The sequence below is a fragment of the Rhinopithecus bieti genome, unplaced genomic scaffold, assembly GCF_001698545.2.
Source record: "Rhinopithecus bieti isolate Rb0 unplaced genomic scaffold, ASM169854v2 scaffold_47418, whole genome shotgun sequence".
NCBI lineage: Eukaryota > Metazoa > Chordata > Mammalia > Primates > Cercopithecidae > Rhinopithecus > Rhinopithecus bieti.
The window spans coordinates 615,052-632,905 of record NW_016819951.1 but is presented as its reverse complement, the minus strand read 5'-3'; the positions used below and the strand labels follow the sequence as shown (position 1 = coordinate 632,905).

The 17,854-nt window shown below is 38.2% G+C and overlaps 1 protein-coding gene across 1 annotated transcript in view; it reads left to right on the top strand.

Annotated features, from left to right (window-relative positions):
- SUCLG2 (succinate-CoA ligase GDP-forming subunit beta) overlaps positions 1-17,417 on the top strand; it is a 188,669-nt gene extending 171,252 nt beyond the window's left edge. Inside the window, 4 exon segments of the mRNA XM_017859391.1 lie at positions 1,928-2,024; positions 12,776-12,937; positions 15,134-15,276; positions 17,196-17,417. Coding sequence (XP_017714880.1) covers positions 1,928-2,024; positions 12,776-12,937; positions 15,134-15,276; positions 17,196-17,417 — 624 coding nt within the window.
- Positions 17,418-17,854: the final 437 nt, after the last annotated feature.

The following is a 17,854-nucleotide window of genomic DNA, read 5'->3' as shown; positions in this document are numbered from 1 at the left end:
AGGAATGCATACTGTCTTAGGCATAGAATATCTCTCAGATGAAGGGCACATTTATGAGTGTGCTGCCACTGGCCGCCCGTGTGGTTGAATGGTACAATCAGGGAAAACCCTTAAGTTCTTTGGGAATTTTGTATCATATACATGTGTTATCTACCCATACAAATATTTAATATTAAAAATATGTAATCATACTCATTATGTGGGTTCTTTTATATCTACTGGGCCTCAAATTTGGATTTAAAGACGTTTGTAGGTAAACATAAAATACATTAACATAGCATGAATTAAATCTGGAGTCCTTCAGTCAAATCTGGAACCACCTGCAATATTTACACCAGCGGGGATTTACTTTAGGGATGTGTTCATAGGTGCTGCAAGAGCTGAGTAGTTTAAAAGTAGACAGGGCAGGCGCGGTGGCTCACGCCTGTAATTCCAGCTCTTTGGGAGGCCGAGGCGGGTGGATCACGAGGTCAGGAGATCGAGACCATCCTGGCTAACACGGTGGAACCCTGTCTGTACTAAAAATAGAAAAAATTGGCCGGGCGTGGTGGCAGGCACCTTCAGTCCCGGCTACTCGGGAGGCTAAGGCAGGAGAATGGCGTGGACCTGGGAGGCAGAGGTTGCAGTGAGCCGAGATCGCGCCACTGCACTTCATCCTGGGCGACAGAGCGAGACTCCGTCAAGAGTGGACAGAAAGGCAACCTAGAGCATATCCATCCGCATGCTCTAGGAACAAAAATGAGGCAGTGGTGTTACTGGACCTTGGATACAGAAGCTAGAACCCTGGTGGGCTTCTCCAGTGGGAGCAAGAGCCAGAGGAGGAGGTGCTACCCAGATAGAGGAGTGGAAGTACCCTGGTTCTTCCCTTCTTCCCACCTCCATTTCTCACCGCTGCTTTTCATTGGCTGACGCCAGCTGGAAACCAGCTGACCCAGGAACATAGAAAACTCACCCTGTAAGAGTCAGCTTCCCTGATATACAGAGTAGAGTTGGAGAACTGAAAATGGATCTGCTGCAAATAATCCAAGGCTGGCACAATGAGTGAAATGTGGCAGTGGAAAAACTTTGGCTTGGAAAATGGAGCCGGGAATGAGACTGATACCTAATTCTTCATGATCGACCCTCTTGCTCTGTGCATCACATGCTCCTTTCGTTATTGACAGGAGCTTTCTAGGGTGGGGGCATGTCTCATTCATGTTCTCATTTCTAGTGCCAGCTCTCAGGATACCAGCAAGCTGTATCATAGGCAGTGAAGAAATGTTGGTTGAAAAGAATGAATGAATGAGCGAATTTCAAGCAGAGTGAGAAAAATGAAGTCAGGGCATAACAGGGTGACCTTGGATATTCTTGCCCTTTGTGGTTAATGCCTTTGGGACAAGCTATTTTCAGTTTGAACTGTGCTGTTCAGTGACTACACTATTGAGCACTTTCATCTTCCTGTTTTGCAAAAATTTTCGTTAGACACTCAGTAATTGTTGTTTCACAGATTATGGGTTGGATTGATTAATATAATAACTGTTTTATTTCAGCACAATAAGGAAAATCTAGTCATTATAAACTCTCAAAATCATGTTTACCTTTTACTTAAATGGAGCTTGTTTGTATTAATGATTGTAGCTTATATTGCAGCATAACTCTGCTAATAGAGACATGATAATTTACAAAAAGATTAACAACGTTTTAGGCCGTACTGAAAATATTTTGTTTTCTTGATAATGGTCTCTTCTGGTGTCGGGAGGAGAGTTGAGCAATTCCTTTTAATGAATAGCAGCGGAAATTAAAATAATTATGTTTTTCTGTTTTCCCCTTCAGAAAACCTAACTGAAAATAAAGACATAACTTGCTATTTTTAAGGTTTCATTAATCCAGCAAAATAAATGTTCTTTTACTGCTTTGGTGTAATTCCATTTCACTTGATCACATTTAGGCTGCAGATCAAATTACGAAGCTGTATAATCTCTTCCTGAAAATTGATGCTACTCAGGTGGAAGTGAATCCCTTTGGTGAAACTCCAGAAGGACAAGGTAAGAAAAAAAAAAAGAATTGAGAAAACAAATGAATGTATTATAATTATTTATGCAAACTATAAATTGCACAAAAGACTGTAGCAGCAGCTTTGCATAAATTTCTTACAGTAATTTAATTTCTGCCATAGTTTGAAATGCTCCCATGATGCACTTGAACATTTCAGCACTTAGGTTTGTTTGTAGCCAAATGCCAGGGCTCTAAGGAAGCTACTAAAGCTACTGCTTGTTTTACTTAAAAACATTCAAGCTTGGTGTGGTGGCTCATGCCTGTAATCTCAGCACTTTGGGAGGACAAGACTTTGAGACCAGCCTGGGTAACATATTGAGACCCTGTCTCTACAAATAATAATAATAATAATAATAAATAATAATAATAAAAGAGAAGAAACATTCGTTCACATCTTTCTCTCCACCTTATTTTTTTAGGCCTGTCACTGCTGCTACTAAGGTAAAGATTTGTGTAGAAATGGGAGCCACACACTTGGGTATAATGAACGCATGTGCCTTTATGGAACTGGAATTTTTGGAACGTCTTTAGTTTGCCTAAATCTGTATATAATTTCACCTTGTGTTCTGGGCTGGCTTTATATCACCTTGGTAAAGCCCCAAGTTCCCCCCAGGTGAACTCTTTCACCTTACTTGGACAGCAGTTTCTGCTTCAGGCAGGAGTAGGTGGTGAAGATTCCTCCTATCCATCAGGTACTTGTAGAGTATAAACAACTGTTTTATATCTCAGTACCTACCACCATGGCACTGTTTCTTGCATACAACAAATATTCCATAAGTTCTTATTAATATGGTAGCGAAAACTTGTGAATGCATGTGTGGTAAGGGGTAAAGTGGAGTTCCACACACACATTCACAAGCTTTTGCTATCAAAACCGTGGAATAGCAGGTGGATAGGATAGGGATACCAGACTGTAAGCCCCATGAACCTCTCTTTTTCAGTACGTTTCACCTCCAGTGTCTTGCATGTTGTCTAGCATGTTACAGTCAGTAAAGAGGAATTTGCATTGAATTGGTAACTGGCGTGAATCATTATGTGTAAACACATCACCTTTTGGACCAAGGCGAATGAGACAATATTTTCTCCTTAGCACATTTCAGTTTCAGAGATTCTGTAGCTAGACTCAGAGAAACTACACTAGTATTTCTTTGAAACCCAGAGAGGCCTAAGTATAAATTCTGTATCTGCCATGTTTTGGCTACAGATCTGGGCAAGTTACTTAGCCTGCCTAAGTTTCAGGTCTTTTTTTTTTTTTTCAATCAAATAAGTGGTAGCAATGATGCCCAGCTCATAGAGTGTTGTGAAAATAAGATGAGATCATGTATGAGTATGCATGCAGTATCCGATAGAAAATAGGCTAGTCCCTAACATTCATAAAATGAAATTCCTCTTCTCAGGTAGTCTCAGAGTAGCCCAGGAATGGTACAGATTTTAGACAAGAACAAGCAAAGATTTTATGTTTAGGAAGCTATTGAAAATAATGTATTTCATGATTTATACAGATGACCATCCGATATAAATCTGTGCTTGGTCATTTATAAACAAGCCACCTTTATTCATAAATGCTTATTTAAAAAGTTGCTGTGGCTATAAAATTGTATTTTATAAAGCAAAGAAAGGAAGGGGAAGAAGCTGTTTCTTGAGCTTATATGCCAGGCACTGTGATAAGCTTATACCTATATTCTTTCATATTGTTTACCGCAACCCTGAAAATTTAGCAGTTGTTATCCCCATTTTATAGAGGGTTGAAAAACCATTGTAACTGTCCCAGGGGCCAGTCAGAAGTTACAGAAGCTGGGATTTGAACCCATGTCCCTCTGAGTCCAGCATGCATGTTGATTCTGATCCAGACTCAACTGCAGCTACCTGCCTTTTCTACTTTCTCCCATTTAAACTACTTATTTGCTTTCATGAACATGACCTAGAAGTAGTCTCCAGTTTGGCAGGGAATACCAGTCAGAATTCATGTTGATAATTAAGTCCAAGAAATGAAGGCAAAGGCTTAACAAAAGTTCTTAAAGGTCATATATTGCTTTTTAAACTAGTATACACAAGCAGCTTGTTTGCTTCATATTAAGAAAAATGGAAATTCAGCTGTAGCTATGGAGTGGGATAAAAATGGCTGCAATACATTTTTTATTCAACCCTTTGGGAAGCAGTCACAAGCTGTGTTCTGGCTTCAGGGAACAGAGGTATGGGAACCTTTTCTGAGAGTGTGTTTACAAAATGTCGTGAGTCTGAAGTTTGATTTTAAGTATTAAGAGAATGGAAGAGTCTTGAGTTTTTTTTTAAGGGAATCATCATAAAATATTCTTTATATACAGTTCATTAAAACATAAGTCTTATGTGATATTTTTAAGAGCAAAATTATCTTTAGTTATTAATTTGTTCATTGTACCATAAAAGTTCAGCGATTGAATTATAATCACAATTAAATGAGTATGTTGGTTTATAACTCTAATGAGCAGCAGTCAAATTAAACCCAATTAGGAAATGGTGATTAATGACCAAATGTACAAATTGATCTTCATCATTATCACAATCCCCTAAAGCTATCTTTTATTTAGAAGCTGTAAAAGCAGTCATTTATATTTTAGCAATATTGATAATCTTAATATTTATAATTTGAGTATTCATTATTTCTGTTTAGATCAGTAGTAGCAGAACATTTCACGTTAAAATTTCCACATTGAAACTTTGATTTAATAATTATTCTTTAAATTTAAAAGTTTAAGGAGCTCAACGTCACATTGCACCAGCTCTTTGTTGTTGTTGTTGTTGTTGTTTCTTTTTCTTTTTTTTTTGAGACAGGGTCTCTGTCACCCAGACTGGAGTGCAGTGGTGCAGCCTAAGCAAACTGCAACCTCCACCTCCTGAGTTCAAGTGATTCTCCTGCCTCAGCCTTCCGAGTATCTGGGATTATAGGCGCCTGCCACCGCACCCAGCTAATTTTTGTATTTTTAGTAGAGATGAGGTTTCACCACATTGGCCAGGCTGGTCTCCAACTCCTGACCCCAGGTGATCCACCCGTCTCGGCCTCCCAAAGTGCTGGGATTACAGGTGTGAGCCACTGCACCCGGCCTGTACCCACCTCTTTGTAGGAAAATTTTTTTGGCCTTCCATTGGTCAGTGAGTGCTATTTTTAATAATTCAGGTTATTGTTCATATAGTTGTACAACAAGTGATGCCCTGTTGAGTGAAGAACAAGGGCCTTGATAACATCTATGCTGCTAAGTCACCCGTAGGGAATTTTCGACATGGAGAAAGAACTGCAGTCCAAGAACTCTTTTTTCCTGTGTGATTAATCATCTGATTCAAAAAATATAATTTGACACTACTAACTGCAATGTAGTTTAGTGACTCTTAGCTAGGATTATAATGGTTGCTGATGACGGAACCTATATTAGCTTTGTTTTTGTTAAAAAGTTATATTCCTATAACAGGGAAGTCTAAGGTGTGGACTGGTTTAAGGACTGAAGAGAATCAGGGATTTGCTGGTTTTCCAGCCTTGCTTCCCTCCAAATTGGCTTCTTTCTCAGCAAGGCTCTCAGAAGCTGGCAGCAAAGATGGCTCCCAGTGCTGTATAACTGTCCCTCAGCAGCCCCCTAAATCCCTTCAAATGATTCTGATTGGCCCTGCTTGGATCACATGTCTATGCCCATGCCAGCCACTGAGCAAGAATCATATGGTATAGGAGACATACAGTTTCTTAATGGAAGAGGGGACACTGAGTCAAAACATACCTACCAGAAAGACGGAACCTTATTGAAACAAAAATAAACTGTTACTTAAATAGTCAATAGAAATTAATCATTATTTTCCTTGTTTGTCCAAATGCAGTGCCAATTCATTCATTAATTCTGTAGCCAAGCAAGAAGCAATGTTTTATCATTATTTATTTATTTATCTACCTGCCCATTCGTGTATTCATTCATTCATTTTGCTAGCCACTGTGAGATTTCTTGTCATATTTCTTCCCTCCTTCAGCCAGTTCTATCTGTACACAGACTCCTTTCTCTGATGTCTTTAAAGCAAGTTGTACTCCCTGGGAAGGATGGGCATTTTGTCCCCAGGGAACATTTTAGTCGTCACAACTTGGAGGCTGTGCTACTGGCATGTATGATGCTAAACTACAATACAAAGAATGGTCCCTGTTCACAGAGAATGACCTCACCGAATTTGTCCATAGTCTAGAGATTAAGAATTTCTGCTTTAGGGCATCTTCATCAGTTGGAAGCTGAAATTCATTCATTGGGCCAAAGAAATGAGATCCAATTTGAAGCAGTGACTATCTGGCTAAGATTTCATGAGAATTAAAGCTGGGTGATCCACAGTTAACTGGCACATCAAATTCCTTTCTTTTTTCAGATTGATTTCCCTAAATAACTACCCTGTTGCTTCTTGTTAGCAAGTGCCCATGTTGTTGGTGGGTGTTTCTCTGTTTCTCTCTTTATACACAAGACTATTTTCAAGAACATTTTCGGTTCTCTACCTCCACTAACCCCCCTACCCACCCCGTATCTATTTTCTCTTTTCACAGCCACTAAAAAAAAGTTCTAAAAAGTATACAACTCTCAGAACATCAATATTTAATGGGAAGTGGGACTAATTTGAAAGTATCAGCATTTTAAGGCCATTTTGGCAAGACGTGTTTCAATAGCACATTATGGCTATTTATCACAAATCAAACGTAGTACATTGCTTGAAGACATTATTTTTCAAACTAATTATGACAGTCTTATTTCCTGCTGTTTTTATGTTTCTTTTATGTGTAACTTTCCCCTCTGAAATGTATTTTTCTTTTGTTTAATTCTGTGACACATTCTTCTGTTAAAATTCTAGGGTCAGAGGCTTCTAACTGCCAGTCATGTTTTCCATCGAGATTGTTGAATTAGCAGCTCACAGAATCTCACACTACTAAACAAAACAACAAAACACCCTATGCATATAAGTACCACAGCTTTCTTTGGTATTTGTTCAGAACAAAAATTCATTTGTATAATCTATCAAGCATGTAACAATGTGCTTTTGATGGTGAAAATTGTTTTATAAATATTAATAGGTATGTTTCTTTCACCCACTTTGTGTAAAAAATGGCCTTTGTTCAAGATGAATTTTCTATAGAATTGAGGTTTCATTAATGTGACATTGAAAATCTTAAGGTCTGGACCAAGTTCAGCACCTCTGAAAATGTATTTTGTATTGTTTGTTGTTTTATTAAATGAGAAAGCTAAGGGTTTAAGCAGGCAAGTTTATTTTATTGCCCTGCTGTTGACAAAGATATCAAACCATTTTTAACACATCCATTCAAGCAGTGCATTTAGAAGGGTCTTACAGGGGAAATAAGCATCTAAGAGTCAGTTAGTATTCAAAGATTAATCTACTCCTTTTGTGTAGCCACAGGTTTTTATTTCTTTGTTTGTTATGTTACTTTTTTTTTTGGTTTTCATGTTAATGGAATGCACTTTTTCTAAGTTTCTTCTTCACTATAAAACATGATACCTGTGTATCTATAACTTGGTTAACACAAGTGGATACAAGTGTGAGAATTGTGACTTAGCAGGGATTGGTAAACTTTTTCTGTCAAGGACCAGTTAGTAAATATTTGGGGGTTTGTGGGCCATACAGCCTCTATTGCAACTACTCACCTCTGCTTTTGTCTTGGGAAGGCAGCCATAGGCAATATGAACGAGGCTATGTTCCAATCTGTTATCCATAAAAACAGGGCTGGCTTGAGAGCCTTAGTTTGCTACCCTTGGCTTAGATCTTCATTTGGAGCTGCTCTGTACCAATCTTCAGCCTTGGCCTTATGCACAGGTATGGTATCATTTGAGAGTCACCAACAGCCTGTTTTACCCTCATCTTTTAGACAAAGATCTTGTTTTCTACTGTTTATGATACCTAAAATGCCAACTGTTAATATTCTTCCTTTGGGAAAATTCTTATTTATTCAGAAGATGGCTTTTTATTAAAAACCATGGGTAACCTGTACATACATAAAATATGGCCAACATTTGCTTAGATTTGTTCTAAACAGAAATCTTAGATTATAAAGGAACAGATAATATTTATTGTTAGGAAGAGAGGAGAGTTCTGCAGCCTGGTCTGCAATAATGAGAAGCTCTTAAGTATAAAAAAGCATGTGCATATCAAAGGGTGGTGTGGTCATCTAATAACCTGCTAGGAACCACTGTCTAGGAAGCTAAGGGCTTTGCATACAATCTCTCCTGCCACCAACACCTAGAGTAGAACATACTCTGATCCCCATTGTATAGACAAGGCTTGGGTTTAAGAGAAGTTAATGTGCTGAGGGATAGCTGGCTAGAAAGTGCCAAGAGTTGTCATTTATATGCTGGTATTTTTGATGCCAGTCTACATTAAGTGGTCAAGTTCAAGGAAAAGCATTTAGATGGTGCAACATTGTAGATGGTAAGACAGGAAAGCACTTTGTTTGTTTGGAACTATGTGCAATAGGGGAAAACAAACATTTTTCTCCTACCAAATTCTCAACACAGAAGAACACTTCTTGGACCAGATGTGTGAGTTTTTCCAACACTGACTAATCTCTGACACTAGCTAGGTATCCTATGATTCAATTCAGTTCTTTCACTATCTACCTGGAACAGATCCTATAGGTTAAGGGGTCAGTCTTATGGGACTGACTTCACTTTGGATGTCAGTTGTAAGACCAAGCCTCTGGTACTTCTGATGGGCCAGCTATAAATTGGGGGTTCTTAGGACTCTCTCCACGTGCCCCATCATTTACTAGAAAGGCTCTCAGAACCCAGGGAAGCACTTTACTTACTACTGCTGATTTATTATGAAGGTTATTTTATTTTTTATTTTAGTTTTTTATAAAGGATATTTTAAATGATACAAATGAACAGCCAGATGAAGAGGTAAATACGGCAGGGTATACATGAAGGGGTGACAAGCTTCCCTATACTCCACAGGTGAGCTACCCTGTAGCACCTCCCTGTGTTTGGCAACCTGTAAGCTCTCCAATCCCCTGGAGTTGAGAAATTTTTATGGAGGCTTTATTACATAGGGATGATCCATTATTCTTTCTGGAGCATGGAGGTGGGGCTGAAATTTCCAAGTTTCTAATCATAGTTTGGTCTTTATGGCGACCAGCCCCATACAGAAGCCTCCACCAAGACTTACCTTAATAGAACAAAAGACTCTCCTAGCTCCCAGAAAATCCCAAGGGATTAGGAGCTCTGCATCAGGAATCAGGGTCAAAGGCAAAATGTTAGAATACAAGATTCTCTTAGAACCCCTATTGCTTAGGAAATCAAAAGGGTTTTAGAGCGCTATCCCAGGAATTAGGGATGAAGATCAAAATAATATATCTCTTATTATAAATCACACTACCACAGTCTACTTTTAAAACATAAAACAGGCGTAACAAATGTGTCTAAAAGAATCCCTTTACATCCTTAAAGTTTTTCATCCCTTACCCACTAAATAAAGAATTAGGTCTTGAAGGTGGCAGTTCAATTTGAATCCCCTTTCTTAACTCCTAAGTCCTCTAAATAAATTACTTACGATTTAGGTAGTGTTTTTAACTTCCCAAAACACTTAGACATACATGCAATGATCCAATTAGGTTGTTTAGTTTTCTCTACAGAGAGCTAACAATTGGCACGGGACCATTGTGGATATATACCCCTTTTATCCCATCGGCACCATCTTGAAGCTCTGGGTTAACTGCAAAGTTCTGTCAAGATGGTTCCCTGGAGAGAACGTCATACCACAGAAAAGCATCCTCTGAAAATCTAGCTTTGCAGGCATTTAGTTGGGATTGCCTTTTGAACTTTGCATACATACCCATTAATTATTCTCTCTCTGAAGCAGCTTGTGACTATAGTCCTTGTAAGGAGCAAAGGTCAGCGTGAAACTCTTCTGATTTACTTGATTATTGATCTCAACCAAGAATGCCTTTATTTGAAACTCTTCCCTTAGGAAGTCAATTTGATAACCTTTGCCCATTCATTTTGAAGGTGTCAGTTATAAGTAGTCTTGCCAATGAGTAATGGAGGAGCTAAAATTACTAATAAATTAATTAGAATGTATTTATAAACCTAGTGGAAAGCCAAGTATGAAGTTGCTTTTTTATTGATTATTATGCTGGTCATTAACTGCTGAGAAAATTCCACTGTAGCAAGCAGAGAATATTGACCAATTCCTTTAGTAATTGTAGGATTCTGTCATTAAGCTTTCCATATTCTGGAAAGTAATTACACATTCACTCCAGCTATTCACAGTGTGTGGACAAAGTGGTTGGGCATTTTGGGGCAAGACTAAGGATTTAAGCAGATATTAACTTCCATATAAGATTCTCTCTTGTCACTCAATGCTCCTTTAAGTCATGTGTGGTGTGTGTATATACTTATAACAAGTATTCTTAGATGTTAGTATGCCAGTCTACACAGATTTGTATCAAAGTGCTTGAATATTGTGGTAGGAAAACCCTTGGAGAAAACCCTCTACCTAGGGTCTCTAATGCCAAGATGCCATATACAGCCATGTTTTATTTTCATAAGAAGCAAGTAGAATTAGGAGATTATAGCCACTGCTTTTCAGTGAGTGAGAAATGCTCTGTGGCTGTTTCCCTTTCAAGAGTCAGGTGCCTGTCAGCAATGCTGGAGGAGAATAGGTAGTATCTATAAATTATTGGTCAAAGATTCCTGGCTATCAATATCCCAAGTTAAGTAAAAGAACCTTGGCTAGGTGCAGTGGCTCACACCTATAATCCCAGCACTTTGGGAGGCTGAGGCGGGTGGATCACAAGGTCAGTAGATCGAGACCATCCTGGCTAACATGATGAAACCCCGTCTCTACTAAAAATAAAAAATTAGCTGGGCGTGGTGGCAGGCACCTGTAGTCCCAACTACTCAGGAGGCTGAGGCGGGAGAATCGCTTGAACCCGGGAGGTGGAGGTTGCAGTGAGCCAAGATTGCTCCACTGTACTCCAGCCTAGGTAACAGAGTGACACTCCATCTCCAAAACAAATAAAAAACCATTATGATGACATGGCATCACAGAACACTAATTTCTACACTAAGAGAGATAATAAAAGGGGTCAGAACCCAGACACAAATAATGCTACCTTCTCCACTGCAGTCTCTCCCTGATTGTATGTATAGGAGATCTGTAAATCAAGGAAAGTGCCCTGTAGTCTATCTCTATCACGGAATGAGTTTTGCAGGGTTCAGGAGATTTCCACCAGCACCAGAAGGTGGAGACAATTGTGCAATAATGCCTGGCATCCTGGCATTGTAACTGACCAGTTTTGGTCTTTTCGTGTCTTATAACTTGAATCTGAAGCGCCATAAGATGGTCCTGCACAGGCCGGGCATGGTGGCTCATGCCTGTAATCCCAGCACTTTGGGAGGCCGAGGTGGGCAGATCACCTGAGGTCAGGAGTTCAAGACCAGCCTGGCCAACATGGAGAAACCCATCTCTACTAAAAATAAAAAATAAAAAGTTAGCCGGATGTGGTGGCGCATGCCTGTAATCCCAGTTACTTGGGAGGAGGAGGTAGGAGAATTGCTTGAACCCGGAAGGCAGAGGTTGCCGTGAGCCGAGATCACGCTACTGCACTCCAGCCTGGGCAACGAGTGAAACTCTGTCTCAAAAAAAAATAAAGATGGTCCTGCACAGATCAAGGACATGGCCCTAGTTTTAAGGATTGTTACTCCCATTTTTTCCAATTAAAAAACCAAGGCCCAGAGAAGAACTAGGTTATTTTATCAAGGTTGCAGAGTTAGTAATGTATGCTGGAAATTGCTAAAAGAATATATTTCAAGTGCTCTCCCACACCAAAAACAAAAACCAAAAACTATAGGAGAAGATGGATGTGTTAATTTGCTTCAGTATAGTAATCATTTCACTGTGTTTAATTATTTCACTGTGTTAGGTGTATATCAAAACATGATGTTGTATGCTTTAAATACAGTTGTCCCTCAGTATATGCAGCGAATCAGTTCCAGGAATCTCAAATATACCAAACTTCATTCATACTCAATTCCTGCAGTTGGTCCTGCAGAGCCCACGTATGTGAAAAGTCAACCCTCTTGGGCTTTACATTTTGAGAATAAAAATCCACCTGTAAGTGGACCCTCACAGTTCAAACCCACGTTGTTCAAGAGTCACGTGTATACAATTTTTATTTTTAATATATGTTACAGAGTTAGTTAAGGATCAAATAAAGATGTAGTGATTCTAGCCTGGCATTCTTTCCACTAAATCTTTTGGAAATACTAGAGAGGATACTGATTCAATAAAAATTACACTTCACCTTATCAAGAAAAGGACAAAAGAGGACAAAATAATTAATAGTATTATTTAGTCTGTCTTTGCATAGAAGAGAAAGGTGATAATTAGTGGTTAAATACTAAAAATATATAATAAAAATAATGAATGAAAGCTGTATCTATGAAGCTGTGCCAGTCTGTAACTTTTGATGATTGATGGCAACTTTTGTTGTTATTCTATTGAAATGAGAACAACAGATACAGATTACTATGTTCTTTACTAGAACGTAAGTCCCTTGACAACAGGGACCAAACCCTAAAATTTAAAGGTCAAGAAAGCCACAGTAGCCACTCCTGCCTGTAGCATGAGAAAAAAAAATGACAGCACTTACTTTCCCTTCTCTTGTGCCTACCAGCCTGAATAACTTAATTTATAGATCCTCAAGAGATATTCAAGTATGATTGTTTTCTTCTTTATTTAGTTGTCTGTTTTGATGCCAAGATAAACTTCGATGACAATGCAGAATTCCGACAAAAAGACATATTTGCTATGGACGACAAATCCGAGAATGAGCCCATTGAAAATGAAGCTGCCAAATATGATCTAAAATACATAGGACTAGATGGGAACATTGCCTGCTTTGGTAAGAAGCAGTTATATCAAAAGAATGCTTTGTGGATTTTTATAGAACCCTTGATTTCTGAAATGTCATTTACCAAGAAGAAGTAAGCATACAAGTTTTTTTGTAGCTGAAAGGTCATAGGAAACAATCCAAGTTTCTTCTCAAAGTTTGTTTTGATTAATGGTTACTGGGTTAAAGCAGAATTTCTCAACTCTGGCACTATTGAGAGTTTGGGTGGAATAATTCTTTGCTATCCTGTACATCATAAGATGTTTAGCATCCTAACCTCTGGATACTAGTAACGACCCCCAGTTGTGATGACAAATAAACCCATGTAAATCAATAAATTAAAATGAAAGTCTTCAGACAGTTCCAAATGACTGTGGTATACAAAAATCACCCCAATTGAGAACTACTAACTTAAAACATCTCAGTTAAACTTTGCTTAGTAAAAAATTAGAACCTTTGCTGCTCAACTCAGTATTAATATGCTAGAACTCTTCTGAAATTTAGGTTTAAAACAAAATTCCTTTATCAGAGGAAATAGAAGAGGACATACACTTTAATCACTTTACTAAAGTTTCAGATTCTGTGATAACCAAATGATAAAATGTTTAATCCATTATGCTAGTTTATTAATAAAACAATTGATTTCATCACACTCATCTAAATTTGTGAAAATGGCTTCTCCAGCTGAGATAAGAATGAGGCTATAGAGGCAGTACAGTTTCTATTACTGTTCACAGCTTATAGTGCTCAGATTTATATGCTTCTGACTTAATTGCACAAGACTGTGTTTCTGGTAGAATCAATTCATTGTACTGGAAACTGAGGTCTTAATCTTAATGGAATTAAAATAAAAATGATTTGTAGCTCATTAAACCAACAATATCATTATATTCAGAACTGAAAAGACCTCATCCAAGAGTTTGCTGTTCAGTACAATAGAAAATGACATCCAATTACAAGTGATACCTAAAGCTCTTGCTTTGTATTGGAGCAATAACTGTAATGTACCAGATCACTCACATCATTCTGATCTTGATAAGCTAATGCACTCTCAATATTTGTAGGCATTTAGAAAGGGGAAATGTATATGGGTTTAAAACAAATTAAACACAGATTCTTTATAGCCTCTGTAGGAATGTGCATGGTTTGACCACGTAGCAGCCTCAAAATCTATGATTTATGCATTTCAAATTGTTTTAAGATTCTGTATAAACCATTTTTATTTGAGTTACTCCAACTTTAATTAGTCACAGTTCATAGGCTTTTCTAGGGAATTGGAGGGTCAGAAAAATGAAGGGTACTTTACCTTGTGAGTTTCTGCTGTGTTCAGGAGATTTTTTTTTTTTTCTATCTTGAGGAAAGTAATTTTATATCATTAAGCTTAAGAAGCAAAATGAGTGCAATTGATCAATAAAACTTAGCCCTGGAAAACAAGAATTTTGATGTTAAAACTCTTCACCTACTTTCTTAGGAAGGACTCCTAAGATGTTGGCACATTCTGGTTCCAGTTTTAACGGTTGGGTTGCTGGTGAGCATTGCTTATGTTAATTTGAAAAAGGAACAAGGGCATAGGAATATTGTTTTTGTGCTGTCATTTGTTCATTTGTTTCTAAGTTTATCCAGGTAACATTATATAAACATGCATGACTGTACTAAGTGTAAAAAGGTATAAAATCCCACTAAAGTTGGGACCCCTGTGCTTCAATCCCAGAGATGCCACATTCAGAGGAGCATATTCTCAGCAAGCAAAACATTAAGAGAATTCCATTCTTCACTCCTGTTTCTTAAAGTATATTAAAAAGAATGTAATTCATAGGCCCTAGCAACTTCTCATAGCTTGTTTCTCTGCCTCCTGATTCTCTTAAGCTTACACTTTCCAGAACCTAAAACTTCCTTCTTTACTACTGGCCCAGATCGGTTATTTACTTAAAGCTTTCCTTTTTTCTGTTTCCCAGATTGATTTAACTTCCCAATACGTCCTGTTCCTTATTCCCAAGTCTTTTTTGCTTCATTGTTTGCATATACATGTCCTGATTCTTTATGCTAAAAGTCTATGACCTAATCTGGTTTAATGGAATTCCAAACAGGACATAAATTGGCCTGGCAATGACAGAGTTCTCGCTTGGCAATATGGGGGAGGGAAAATGTTTATGGACCATTTCATGTTGCTAAATTTAGCCTGTCTTGTGTCCCATTTGCATTTCACAGTGAATGGTGCTGGGCTCGCCATGGCTACTTGTGATATCATTTTCCTCAATGGTGGGAAGCCAGCCAACTTCTTGGATCTTGGAGGTGGTGTAAAGGAAGCTCAAGTATATCAAGCATTCAAATTGCTCACAGCTGATCCTAAGGTAACCTTTCTCTTCGTAGGAAGATTATATGTCAGTTTAATTTCTTACTGTCAAGAGCTCACTTGTTCTTCCTGGTAGAGTTTATAAGTCAATATGTGTACTTTGCAGCTGCAGATGCAATTTCTATCTTTTTTTTTGAGATGGCGTCTCCCTCTGTTGCCCAGGCTCAAGTACAGTGGCGTGCGATCTTGGCTTACCGAAACCTCTATCTCCTGGGTTCAAGCGATTCTCCTTCCTCAGCCTCTTGAGTAGCTGGGGTTACAGGTGCATGCCACCACACCCAGCTAATTTTTGTATTTTTAGTAGAGACGAGGTTTTTCCATGCTGGCCAGGCTGGTTGAACTCCTGACCTCGTGATCCGCCCGCCTTGGCCTCCCAAAGTGCTGAGATTACGGGCATGAGCCACCACGCCCAGCCTGCAACTTCTATCTTATATCGCATTGGAATACATGATGATTTAACTCTCGTTTTGGGTAAAAGGCTTATAAATAGCTCCTGGGATCTTACTTTAGAGGTTGTGTGTACAGTCCTGAGAGGTGGAAGGAAATAAAAAAGATACAGTGTGCCAGTCGAAACATTGATTGGCATGAACTTTATTTGGTAATTTACACAGAAGCAACTGGTCCTTTGCTTACATGATTTAGAAGGAAGGCATACTATGATTCCTTCCATAAAGATGCTGAAGGTATTACCAAATATTGGAAAATCTTAGGGTTATACGATCATATATCACTGGGAAATAATGGCCCCACCTTCTTTTGTATGCTTTCTCATTTTTATCTCCGACCATTAGTTTGTAACATATGCACTAAGTAGCAGATAACGGTACCTAGTTTCATAGTTTCTATTGCTGCTTCATGTGCATCTTTTTAACTTGAGGGTAGCTGACTAGAATGTAGCTACCACACCCATGCTAGGGGCAGTGTGGGCATTCAATTAATATTTAATCAGCTAGTTTAGTAACCCAGTTAAATATCAGTATGCTTTGTTTCACCTGTCGATACTCAGTTGACTATAACGTGGTTTAGGTAGATGCTTATTACATAGAAAGACAAAATATTTTGAAAGTCTAATGTACATGGTTTTCATTTCATTCTTTTAACAGCCCTGTGAAGTATGTATATGCCAGAACAATTTGATATAAAACTTTTTCTTTAATTTTTTAATTACTTTTTTTAGAGACAGGGTCTCATTCTGTTATCCAGACCATAGTGCTGTGGCATGATCATAGATCACTATAGCCTCGATCTCCTGGACCCAAGCTATCCTCCCCGCACAGGCTCTTGAGTAGCTAGGACTACAGGTGCACGCCACCATGCCTGGCCAATATTTTTAAAATTTTTTGTCTCGCCATGTTGCTCAGGCTGGTCTCAAACTCCTGGCCTCAAGTGATCCTCCTACCTCAGGCTCTCAGAGCACTGGAATTACGGGCGTGAGCCATCACAATTGGCCTAAACTTTATTTGAGAATCATTGTCTCAATATTGTTAGAGTATCTAATAAATTGAGTTGGTTACTAAAATATCTAAAGATGTAGGAAATCTGAATCTTTACTAAGAAAATCATCAATGAAAATAATACCAGATTTTCAAAAAATGAAATGTGGTCTGAACTAAATATGGAAGCTTCCCATTAATAAATATACTGGCAATAGCCTATTTTGTTTTGCATGTGTAAAATTTTGTCACAAAACAGACGGCAAGGTATTATTAGCACTTATTTTCAATTCTCCAGTGCCGTTCAGGAATAGCGAAGTTATTGAAGTTCAGAGGCAGCCAGCCATGAGGAAGGTATTCGCCGAAAGAACAATGTTTCCACTTACATAAGCTCTTTGTTTTCATTAGTTAGGCAGAAATACCTATCAGTGGCTCTCTAATCATATATTAATTCACTTATTCTTTCTTCCTACTGCTTTCTAAGGGAGGAATCATTTTCCTCCCAGAGATTCCCAAAGCAATTGAAATCTGTAAATACCGAGAGACACATCTCCATAAGCTGCTTGAACCACAAAGTACCCAGAGGACAGACGACTGTAATAAAATACTGAACTTCCAGCGTCTACTGAAACTCTGTGCAAAGAATAATAGAGAGTCATTGAAAGATGAAATCTACCAGGACAATCATTGGATTTCGCTGAAATAGCTTTTCTTAGTGCCTCACCTCAAATTTTAATTTTGTAAAACCTATAGGGTGGGGAGGGAGAGTGGAAAATTACTGTCAGAGCCATTTTTTCCTTTTAAAAAACCATTCTCCTCCAAAATTTTGACTTTATGGAATATTTTCAAATGCTTGGATTATTTCAACTTTTTTTTTGAGATTAGCTGTCATCTTGGGTAGATAAAGGTATGTGGGAGTTATTTTATTTTTCTCATGCTATATCAGGAAAATGAATGCACAGCTCATCTCACAGTACTTTTTCCAAATCTTGAAATTTCAAAACCGGTTAAAAAACATAGAAATGTAATGAGTATTTTCAATCCTGGCTTCGTTTCACAAAATTTAGAGAACAGAACCTAAAAAATAGTATAGATGAGTTGATGTGATTTTGCAAGGAAACTGGCTGTAGTTTTTGGCAGTAA